The sequence below is a fragment of the Nelusetta ayraudi genome, unplaced genomic scaffold (assembly GCF_046127955.1).
Source record: "Nelusetta ayraudi isolate G7.1 ecotype Tasmania unplaced genomic scaffold, CSIRO-AGI_Nayr_v1 ptg000292l, whole genome shotgun sequence".
Taxonomy (NCBI): domain Eukaryota; kingdom Metazoa; phylum Chordata; class Actinopteri; order Tetraodontiformes; family Monacanthidae; genus Nelusetta; species Nelusetta ayraudi.
The window spans coordinates 26,814-38,593 of NW_027466340.1; the positions used below are offsets into that span (position 1 = coordinate 26,814).

General features: G+C 52.2%; 1 protein-coding gene across 1 annotated transcript in view; it reads left to right on the plus strand.

The window, feature by feature from the left end:
- LOC142882484 (A disintegrin and metalloproteinase with thrombospondin motifs 20) overlaps positions 1-10,601 on the plus strand; it is a 37,310-nt gene extending 26,709 nt beyond the window's left edge. The window contains exons 10-20 of the mRNA XM_076017245.1: positions 93-222; positions 674-800; positions 903-1,113; positions 1,836-2,000; positions 2,143-2,313; positions 3,478-3,597; positions 4,011-4,118; positions 5,263-5,427; positions 6,810-7,076; positions 9,031-9,192; positions 10,253-10,601. Coding sequence (XP_075873360.1) covers positions 93-222; positions 674-800; positions 903-1,113; positions 1,836-2,000; positions 2,143-2,313; positions 3,478-3,597; positions 4,011-4,118; positions 5,263-5,427; positions 6,810-7,076; positions 9,031-9,192; positions 10,253-10,438 — 1,812 coding nt within the window. The 3' untranslated portion in view covers positions 10,439-10,601. The remainder of the gene's footprint in view (positions 1-92; positions 223-673; positions 801-902; positions 1,114-1,835; positions 2,001-2,142; positions 2,314-3,477; positions 3,598-4,010; positions 4,119-5,262; positions 5,428-6,809; positions 7,077-9,030; positions 9,193-10,252) is intronic.
- The last annotated feature ends 1,179 nt before the right edge of the window (positions 10,602-11,780 follow it).

The window sequence follows — 11,780 nt, forward strand, 5'->3', positions numbered from 1 at the left end:
GGAGGCCTTCCCACCGCCGCCAGGCCCTTTACCCCAGCCGCTGTCCCCTTCAATGCCTCATCTCTGTGTGTGTGTGTGCTGTGGTTTCGCAGGTGTTGTGCGTGGGGAACCTCTACAACCCGGACGTCCGGTACTCCTTCAACATCCCCATCGAGGAGCACAGGGAGCAGTTTGTGTGGGATCCCTCGGGCTCCTGGCTGGAGTGCAGCCGCGTCTGCCAGGGTACGACTGCACACACACACACACACACACACACACACACACACACACACACACACACACACAGAACTTCCCATCATATTGTTTCAATCTGACAGCAGTTTGAAGTTAATTGTCAGATACTGTCCACGTTTTACAAATGTCATATGTGTTTGTTTTGTGTGTGTTTGACTCGAGTTCTTGATTATTTTTTTTTTTACAATTTTCTCACTTTAAAGCACCGTGGTCATGATGTGGCTTGATTTCAATTTTCTTTTTGTCCATAGACCCAGGCTAAGGGAGTTGAAGTTGGTGCTTGAAGTGTTAGTGTAAAAACAATGTGTATAATTTTAAAAGAAATTGAAAACAACAACACAGTCCAAAAGAACACTTTTAGGTAGAACAATTATTCCAGTGTTGCTTTAAGACAAAGGATGAAGAATTGTGGGGTTTTTTTTTCCATGTGTGCGTGCAGGTGAGCGCCGGCGGAAGGCCGTGTGCGTGCGCCAGAGTGACCACCTGGAAGTGTCGGACCAGCGCTGTGAGCGCCTCCCTCGCCCCGTCGCCCTAGCCGAGCCCTGCAACACCGACTGCGAGATCAGGTTCGCCTCCGCCCTGAACTCAACCGTGAACGCGAGGCACGCGTACGCAACAGTTGCTAATCGCTAACGAGCTAACTGGCGTCTCACTCCCCTGTGGCACAGGTGGCACGTTGCCGGGAAAAGCGAGTGCTCCGCTAAATGTGGGCCGGGCTTCCGCAGCCTAGACCTGCAGTGCATGAAGTACAGCCTGATGAAGCGGCAGGGCGAGCGGGCGGAGGCCGGCGCCTGCGGAAACGCCGGCAAACCACCGGCCAGGGAGCCGTGTCACGGCGACTGTCTGCTGAAGAGCTGGCAGTACAGCGCCTGGTCGCAGGTACGGCTGCAGGAAGCACCGTCAGTGCGACACCACAGTCACCAGTGGAAGTGAAAGATTGTATTTCTGTAGTTAGGTTTAGTTCAGGTTTAGTTCAGCGTACCAGTGGTAGTCTACTGTTTGCAGATGAGCCAACGTCATTCATTACATCCTATAAATAGGATCCAGTTCAATTATAGGAATTGTTAAAGTCGGAAGAGGGAGAGTTAGTGACGCTAACTAGCCCGTAACAGCCTGTAGAGCAGTAACACAGCAGTAACACAGCAGTAACACAGTAGTGACGCTAACTAGCCCGTAACAGCCTGTAGAGCAGTGACACAGTAGTGACGCTAACTAGCCCGTAACAGCCTGTAGAGTAGTAACACAGCAGTGATGCTAACTAGCCCGTAACAGCCTGTAGAGTAGTAACACAGTAGTAACACAGTAGTGACACAGCAGTAACACAGCAGTAACACAATAGTGACACAGTAGTGACGCTAACTAGCCCGTAACAGCCCGTAGAGCAGTGACACAGCAGTGACACAGTAGTAACACAGTAGTGACACAGTAGTAACACACTAGTGACACACTAGTGACACAGTAGTGATGCTAACTAGCCCGTAACAGCCCATAGAGCAGTAACACAGCAGTAACACAGTAGTAACACAGTAGTAACACAGCAGTAACACAGCAGTAACACAGCAGTGACACCTACCGACACTTGTGTTCTTCCTGGCCCGCAGTGCTCCAAGACCTGTGGCCGCGGCAGCCGCAGCAGAGATTCCTACTGCATGAACAACCTGGGCCGGCGGCTGGTGGACCGGGAGTGCGCCGAGTACCAGCGGCTGGTGACGGAGCCGTGCAACAACCAGCCGTGCCCCAAGTGGAGCGTCAGCGAGTGGAGCGAGGTGGGACCCCTCTCTCCAGCGCTCAGAACCGGGACCTGAGACCAGCGTGACCAATGCATTTATTTATTGCTGTGGTTTCAATGTAGACTATAAAGTCCGTTCTATTCTATTCTACTCCCCCCCCCCCCCCCCCCCCCCCCAGTGCCTGGTCACCTGTGGGAAGGGGGTGCGGCACCGCCAGGTGTCCTGCAGCTCCGGAGGCCGAGAGGAAAACCTGAGCGACCGCTTCTGCGACCCGTCCAGCAAACCCTCTGCAGTGGGGAGCTGCGAGCTGCCCGAGTGTGCGTCCTGGCAGGTCGGCGTGTGGGGAGCAGTGAGTCACACACACACACACACACACACACACACACACACACACACACACTGACATCAATCACGGCGAGGTGACTTGATGTAGAGTTTGACTTGTGCGGCTCGTCTTGTTTGGATTCCAATCCGTTGTTTGGCGTGCATGCATGCATGTGTGCCTTGTCAGAGAGGGAATGAATGCAGCGTGTGGGAATGTGTGTTTCAAGCGTGTGTGTGTGTGTGTGTGTGTGTGTGTGTGTGTGTGTGTGTGTGTGTGTGTGTGTGTGTGTGTGTGCAGGGAATCCGATAGCGCTTGCGAGTTACGGAGGAGTGTGCGCCGACTCCAGCTGCCATTTCCTCCGCGGTGCTTTCACTTTCCCCTCATATCCTGTCAGACTAAACCTGACCCACAATGCAGGCTGCACACACACACACACACACACACACACACACACACTGTGACACATGTATATATATTCCTCTCTGTGCTCCCAAATCCAGCTCTTCACCCACTCCTCTGTATATTCAGCCCTGTTAGGCTGAAGCACAAACATGTATGAATGGAGTCCTTTAGCCATTCATAGCTCAGGTTAAACATCTATCTGGTGTTTATACAGAGTCCCTAATGCCCCACCCCCACCCCCACCCCCACGCCCCTCCGTCACCCGCGTCCCCGCGAGCCCGGACCTATTTGCAGAGCTGGAATTTATCGGCCCGCTTAATTCCTGCGCCATTACAACTGGCTGCTCAAATAAACCCACCGTCCCGTCGCACTTCCTGTCCTCCGCTTTTCAGTCTCAACCCTGTGGGGTCGCCTCCGACACGCCAAACTGTGTCAAGGGTCGCGCGGCCGCACGTTCTCGTTCTCTTGTTCGGCTCGGATGCTGAAGAGAGAGACGCATCTGGAAACTGAACCGCTTGACGGAGCAGAATCGGAGTGAACTTTGTTGAGCCCACAACACCAAGAGCGAAGGTCCTCGCAGGGTCGACCAGATAAAGTAGCCACTGAGTGTGCGTGTGTGTGCACCTGTGTGTGTGTGTCCGTGTCTGTGTGTGTGTGTCCGTGTGATACCCTCCTCAGTCATCTGCTGACTTGCTCACCTAGACTTTCGAGATTCCCTGCGTTAATACGTGTGCACGTGTGTGATTGTGCGTGTGTTATTTTGCCCCCCCCGACTCCTCCTCCCAGTGCGCGGTGAGCTGCGGCCACGGCTACCAGATGAGAGCCGTCAGGTGTGTGTCGGGGGCCTACGGCGACACGGTGGACGACAGGGAGTGCAACGCCGCCCTGAGGCCCAGAGACAGTCAGGTGGGCGTGGTCAGCGTACCGTCCTGGGACAACAACCAACAAACCACTTCTGTTTGTTTAATGCATTCCGGCGGTTGCAAACTGGTATCCACAAATAGCAAATAGCAAAAAAAAAAAAACAAAAAGACTTCAGAGACTACCAACCCTCAGCAAAGTCCCGGAGCGCCTGCTGTTTCAAGTGTGCGTGCAGCAGAAGACGTTCCTCATCCCTGAGTGATTTAACTCTATGACATAAGAGCACTTTATGAGTGTGAGGGTGGGCGGAGCCTCTTGGTCCCTGCTGCAACTGAGGTCTCCACTGCTGTTTGCTTTTCTCAAAGTCCTTGGGGTTTTTTTTGGGGGAGGGGGGTACCTCCACCAGCGTTGAAGTGCTTTGCAATAATTGTTTAGTTTCTTTTCTCTTTTCTTTTCAGGATTGCGAGATGCCTCCCTGTGCACGTGCACCTCCTCCTCACAGCACGCCTCGGCCCGACAACTCGGCCCAGTTCCTGACCCAGTGGAGATACGGCTCCTGGACGGCAGTAAGTGACACAGCAAGAGACTTTTTAAAGGTCCCACACTGGCAATGCAAACAACAGAAGTGAAAGATGGACTTTCCTCATTCGTAAAGTGTTAACTGACTGGCGAGAGAGATTCAAATTGTTTAAGATAAAAAAAAAAATCCCCCAAAATCAATTCCGCTGGGTCTAAAAATAAACCAAATTGTAAAATTGCTGAGAAATTGTTATGATTAACTTCCATTCAAATTGCATTTCAATATGTTTTCTTCTTCAACAGAATTCAGCTCCATAAACAGAGATTTTCATTGGAGCTAGCATGCAGGCTACATTACACTTCAAATGAAAGCACTTTTTTTCTGCAGACAACACGGGTGACAGTGTGTTCTGCAACATTTTAACCCCACATGGCCAGAGCTGAGGCGCGTGCACGTCTGGCCGTGTGAGCTGAGAAGCTGCACCGTGCCGTCGACTCGTCACAAATGAAAAGCAGATTTCACCTTTAAAAAGCACTCAAGTGGAGTCTGTCAATCCCAGAGTCAGAGTGAGCTCACGTGTCAAAGAGGGGCCAGCGTCAGTGTGGTCCCGGGAATAACACACACACACACACACACACACACACACACATACATGCGTCGCTGACTATGGCAGGATATTTTACAAGCCGCAGCCCCGCGACTGCGCTGCGAGCTGCAGTGCGGCTGAGAGCCGAGCCGCTCGGTCACTGCGGGACGACGGCAAGAGCGCACGTCGCAAACACCTCCTTCTCCGCACGCACCAAAAGCAACCATCCATGTGTTTCATTAACGTGTTCCTTTGGCTGTTGGAGAAGTGTAAGGTTTTTTTTTATGCGTCGTTGCTGAGCGTGATGTAATGAAGTGGCGATGAACTGCAGGGAAAGCTCCCTTTTAAACAAGCAGCTGTGGGGAAATGGAAAAATGTGCCAATTTCAGTGGGAACTTCAAGCAACAACAGCTTCAGGAAATAAAATAAATACACAAAAAAGACAGGTGAAAAGGAAAACATCAAATGAATAAAATAGCTAGACATGAATGAAAGGGTGCAGGACGAAGTGTTTGCACAGTACAGAAATTTAAGTGAATAAATAGAAACGGCCAGAACCTCCTTCAGATTCCTGAGCACTTCTTCTGCTCTGCTCCTCCTCCAGTGCTCGGTGTCCTGCGGCAAGGGGAAGCGCGCCCGCTACGTCAGCTGCAGAGACGCCCAGGGGGGAGTGGCCGACGAGTCGCAGTGCGCCCACCTGCCCCGCCCCCCGGAGCTGTCCGCCTGCTTCAGCCCCTGCGGCCAATGGCGAGCCGGCGAGTGGTCCCCAGTGAGTGGAGCATCCTTCTTCCGCTGAGTGGTGGTGGGGGGGGGTCCTCAGTTCCCACAGGCCTCGTTTTTTTTATCCTGAAAAATCATCTCCAAAGATTTTTTATCGTTTTTGTCTTTTGCTTTTTCGGAGCGTCGACAGGAAAGTATTTGTTTGGCCACCGTGAGAGAGTCCAAGTTGTATAATTCATACAATGATGACAACATTACAGGGCCAGCAGGGCCTGTCGATGATTATTGTGCAGCCTTTTCATCATGTCATCAGCCACAGTCAAGCATCTCCAAGAATCAAGTCTTTACTTCATTATGTCCTGATTGGAGCTCGGTGTGTGTTTCCAGTCCAGACACTTGGGCTGCTTTGGAAGCTGGGAAACTGTTGTGTCAGAGAAATGAATGGAAGATATCTGTACTGTAGCGAGACAACAGTAAAGCCGCGCAATCAAGTTTTCAGCTCTGCAAGAAGTGCGAGTTGATTAGCAGACAGCAGGGAATTCCTCGTCCACGTGAGAAGGTCCTTTTTTTCCCGTTTGTTTTATTTCCAACTTTTTTTTTTCTCTTTTCCTAATCTTCTTGAGTGTTTGGAGTGTTTTCTTTTCCATTCCGAGCAGCCAGAGGACGCAGGCGTAGGGCAGGTAGCAGCCAGAGGACGCAGGCGTAGGGCAGGTAGCAGCCAGAGGACGCAGGTGTAGGGCAGGTAGCAGCCAGAGGACAGAGGCGTAGGGCAGGTAGCAGTCAGAGGACGCAGGCGTAGGGCAGGTAGCAGCCAGAGGACACAGGCGTAGGGCAGGTAGCAGCCAGAGGACACAGGCGTAGGGCAGGTAGCAGCCAGAGGACAGAGGCGTAGGGCAGGTAGCAGCCAGAGGACGCAGGCGTAGGGCAGGTAGCAGCCAGAGGACGCAGGCGTAGGGCAGGTAGCAGCCAGAGGACGCAGGTGTAGGGCAGGTAGCAGCCAGAGGACAGAGGCGTAGGGCAGGTAGCAGCCAGAGGACAGAGGCGTAGGGCAGGTAGCAGCCAGAGGACAGAGGTGTAGGGCAGGTAGCAGCCAGAGGACAGAGGCGTAGGGCAGGTAGCAGCCAGAGGACGCAGGCGTAGGGCAGGTAGCAGCCTGTTCAGGAAAAAAAGGTCAAGTACCTGCTTGAACCTCAAAAAACAGAACAAAAAAAACAAACTCAATTTTTGCAAAATGTTCCCTGTGGAAGCGGATACTAGCAGTGTTTGTGTTGTAGTTCATTTTGGGACACTATTTTTCCACTTTTTTGTCATCGCTTTTTCAACAAAATTCCAATTACGTTCCTATTTTGGTACTGATGTGGTTCTGCAAATCTGCCAATCCTGCCTGGTGGAAGTCCTGCTCAGTCTGCCTTCCGTCCTCCCTCCCCCCAGTGCTCGGTGAGCTGCGGTGTGGGCCGAGTCACCCGCCAGGTGGACTGCTCCAACTACCACCTGCCCGTCGACCCCTCCTTCTGCCCCCCGGACGAGAAGCCGTCGGCGGAGCAGGAGTGCGGCGCCGGCGCCTGCTCCTCCTCCGTCTACCACGACGTCAACAACCAGCCCTACGGATACCCGCAGGACCCGGGCCGCCACCCGGGCCACAGCAGGTGGAACGTCCCTTCGGCCGATAACCAGTGGAGGACGGGACCCTGGGGAGCAGTATGTTGACCGTGACATCATCGTTAGGCTACTTTTGGTTGCTTTCCTTTTTCTTATGAATTATTATTAGATATGGTCCATGTTGTGTGTATTCACAGATGTATTGTCAGAGCTGGATGTCGTACCTTAGCTCTGCAGGCTTGCTGATTCCCCCCAGTGGCCACCCTTGGTATTGCAAGAAAAAAGATCGCTTTAGTTCCAAAAGGCATTTTCCCCGTAGACCGCAATATGAAAACAAAAGTCTAGCCAACCTGAAACATGGTTCATAATAAATCCAAAAATGTTTCTTTTGAAAGGCCAGGAACTCCCTAGAACAGAGTTTATTCGGAATGTGGCGTCACAGCTTCCTGCATGCTGTGTTTGGGCTCGTTCTGATTGGCTCATACGTTCTGATGCGTGGCGTTAGGAGTTACAGAGGCACGATGGGAAATGACACTTCTGAGCCGCTGCTCTGATGGGCCCCCGGGACGCAGAAGTACAATTCAAGACCGCCGGGCAGCGGCCATATTGGAGGCCCGGGTGTTGTTGTCGGTGTAGGGGGCGGAGCCCGCGAGCGCCCGTAAACCCCTTCTGTTGAGCTCATTAACTGGCTGCTTGCACCTGGTCCATTTCTCAGGCCAGGAGGCCGCAGGCGTGCGGCGAGGCGCTTTGCAAACTGCAAGCTGGGGGTCCGGTGGTGGCGGTGGCGGTGGTGGTGGTGGTGGTGGTGGAGGTTGATTCTGACGCACGCGGGAAAATGTGTGCAACACCTCGGAGTTCTCTTTTTGCAACGAGCGGTGCCAGAAAAGCGAGAACAACCCCCGATACCCATCAGGCTCGAACCGCAGTGTCTGGAGCCGCCCGGCGCCAAGGAAAGGTGCAGTGGTGTGTGGACGGGCCGCTTGTTGTTCTGTTGACTCCACTCTTTCTTGCCGTTCATCTCACCGTGAAATTGCCCCCCCGCCCCCACCCCCGATCTTAACGGCCACTCACAGACAGCTGCAGTTGGCCCTCACAGCAGCCACTTCAACGTGTCAGACGCACTGTGACCTCCCATTTGTTTGTGTGCTTGCCAGCGTGTTTAGTCGTCAAAGTGGTTTCATCCAGTCGCTCCAGCGCTAGCGCTAAGCAGAGCCGACAAATAGTTACCACATTTCACACCGAGCGTTCCCATGTTTTTCCTCTCCGACGCGACGCAGGAGGCCGAATTCCTCCGAAGCCTCTGCCCCCCCTCCCCTCCACCGCCTGCTCCTCCAACTTCCCTCTGCACAGTCAGCTGTGTGTTGGTTTACCTCCAACAGTGTTAGCGCAAATGCCAGCACTTTACTACTATTGTTATTGTTGTTCTTTCATGTAGCCTCTACCAATAACTCACGAGCTTCTACCAGTTATTTTTCGGCTTTTTAACCAGGTTGCATTCTTCAGTACGGATTTGCGTGATTTTTCAGAGAAACGATAGCGTGAGCGATTTCTCTGTTGCTGATTGGAGGAAGGTAGATGATGATTCCTTGTCTTTGTTGTTGTTCCAAAACAAGATTTCTGCTTATCTTTTTGTTTTGGAGGCGTCTGATGATGCATTGTGGGAATTGTTAGAATAGGTTCGGACCACAAGTCAGGACTTTTGAAGGACTCTTTATTTCACCTTTGAGCTCAGTCATATAGGGCAGTGGTCCCCAACCACCGGGCCGTGGACCGGTGCCGGTTCGGGTGGATCATTTGGTAACGGGCCGCGGAGACAATTTTATTTTGAAAAATGACCGGATTCTCTCCGTTAGGTCCATCTAACGCTCAACTCTTGACGCATATCAAGGCGCTTGTCTCTGTCATCTGATACGTTAGCATACGTTAGCTAGCAAGCAACATGAGTGTCGATCGCCATCTCCTCCACACACCCCAAAAGCAGAAATGACCTCCACGTGACCGCCGACCTGCGGCTCCCTGCTCACTCCCTCACTCTGCACCCTGTGCCCTGCAGTGCTCCAGCACCTGTGCGGGGGGCTTCCAGAGGCGGGTGGTGGTCTGCCAGGACGCCGACGGCCGCAGCAACAGCTACTGCGACGAGAGGGTGAAACCGGCCGAGTCCAAGAGCTGCGACTCGGGGCCCTGCCCACTGTGGAACTACAGCGTCTGGGGGGAGGTGAGGCGCCATCAGACTCGCAGCCCTTTTCCCACATGTTGGTGACTGTGTTTGCACCTGTCAGTCCGAGTCCTCGAGCAGCCTTGTCTTTGCTCTGCCTGCAGTCTTTGACCAAAGTCAGAGGCTTTCCTACGTAAAGACATTGGTCAGACACTCTCATTCACATTGCAGCAATTACGTCTGAGGGTTGTGGCTCAGCTCTGGCCACGCCCCTGCGAATCCGCAGGAGGAGTAGAAGGGCCTGTGGATGGAAGAAAACCAATTCTTCTTTTGAGCAGCAAACCGTTCACTGCAGCAGGTGTCGTTAACAGTTGCTAATTCTGATTTAATCCAAGTTTTTAAATTAAATTAAAATTGAATTCATCAGTTCAAGTCAGACAGTGCCCCACTGGTGTTGGGAAGGAGACCAGCTAATGCTAACGCTAATGCTAATGCTAATTCTCCCAATTCTCGATTGTCTGAGATCTCGTGCACCCACCTTGCCGAGCTCCAATCAAAAACCTCCTCCGGCCGAGCCCGAGCGACACCTCGCTGGCGTAGCCAGCATCAGTGTTGGCACTGCAGCCTGCGCTTTCAGAACCACAGAAGAAGAAAGAGAGTGTGGGCCACCGCGCTTGTGTTTTCACCAGAACATTCGGAGAGAAAGGTCCGAGTCCCAAGCGGCTGTGGCCAGAGTTTAGCTGGACAGCACCGTGCGTCACAGCGAGCCACGTGGCAACCAGTTCACTCGCCTGCCGCTAGGTTTCAGTACTGGCAGTGAAGACGCTGAGATTGGTTGCCCTCAGGGAGGAGTGAGAGAGGCCTCCTCGACCTGTTCACTCGTGCTCAATGGGCCCTTTGCCAGACGGACCTCTGGAGATATTTTGGGGAGGATCGTCGGTATTTTTCTTCCATAACAGACGCACAGCATTTTCCGATGTCGTCTTCGCACCTTAAACGTTTGGAGTCGGGTGGTGCTGTGCGGCGTCTTTCATCAGCTGGCGTCACACAACACCACCCATGTGACCTATAAAATATAATGTCAAAATAGTAGCTAACTCTCCCCCCCCCCCACCACCAGTGCACCCAGACGTGCGGTGGCGGCAGGAGGACCCGCCTGGTGGTCTGCCAGCGGCCCAGCGGCCAGCGGCTCAGCGACTACAACTGTGACGTGCTGGACAAGCCCCCCGACATGGAGCAGTGCAACCTGCAGCCCTGCCCAGGCTCCGCCTCCTGGCACCGCCGCCCCTGGAAGCCGGTACGATAGTGCTCACTCATTCTCGCCTTCCGACACTCCTCACCCTCACCCTCACCCCCACCCCCACCCCCACTCCCACCTCCGCCACCCCTCCCCCCCCCTCACGCCGCTGCGAGTGAGTGGTGGACTCGCCGTGTGCCGTAACGAGCGCTTGTAGCGGCTTTGCAGCCTTAAAAAAGACTTGTGGAGGGCAGGGTGTGCGTTTGTGTGTGTGTGTGTGTGTGGGGGGGGGGAGTGTTTTGGGTTGGGGGGGCGGGGGGTCGGAGGGGGCAATAATAACAACAAAACAATGCAAAAAAAAAAAACCCCACACAATCGCAGGGTTTTTCTGGAGGCACGGTTTGGCCGAAAAAAAGCCCACCCACCCACATGAACCCTGCAGTGATCACACACACACACACACACACACACACACACACACACACACACACACACACACATGAACCCTGCAGTGATCACACACACACACACACACACACACACACACACACATGAACCCTGCAGTGATCACACACACACACACACACACACACACACACACACACACACACACACACACACATGAACCCTGCAGTGGCTCGGTGCCGATTAGAATCAGAAGAGAAAAAACAAAAAAATAACACACACACACACACACACACACACACACACACACACACAGAACAACAATGCTGCTCCACTTAATGGATCATTAGAAACACATGGGCCCTGTTCTGGAGCCAAGGCTCCACTTTAGAAACCTAGAAATCAGGACGGAGGCGTCCGGCCAAAAGCCATGTACTGGTAACTTCTGGGATGTATTTATTGCATATATGAGGCGTGAAGTAAACGTTCCTTTGTTATCGATGCTGTCTTCACCTCCCCGACCCCCCCCACCCCCCTTTTTATCCCAAGTACACAAGTGTATATTTGTGTATAAGAGTTAATATTATGAATTTTATTGAACAGCAACAAATGAGTGTATTTTTTGTATATGTATCCTTGTACAGTATGAATGTGTTTGTTTGTTTGTTTGTTTGTTTCTGTCTCTCCATATCGCCGGTTGGTCAATATTTAATTTTTTTTTCCATGACTGGTGCTCTCACGTCTTCCTGTCTCTCTGAATGCAGTTTGTACAGTGGAAAATATTTTCGAAAACTGCTATTTTTTTATACTTTTTTTTTTTTTTTTAAAGAAAATGCCATTGAAATGCAAATAAGAGTTGTTTCATCTCTCGTCATTATTTCTCAAGAGCAACAAAACAAAACAAAACAAAAAAAATCAATCAAACTGTCAATAAAATTTGATGATTAAATTCTGCAAAAGCAAAAGAAAATCCACGCTCATTTGAAGTCAGGTGATTTATCATTAA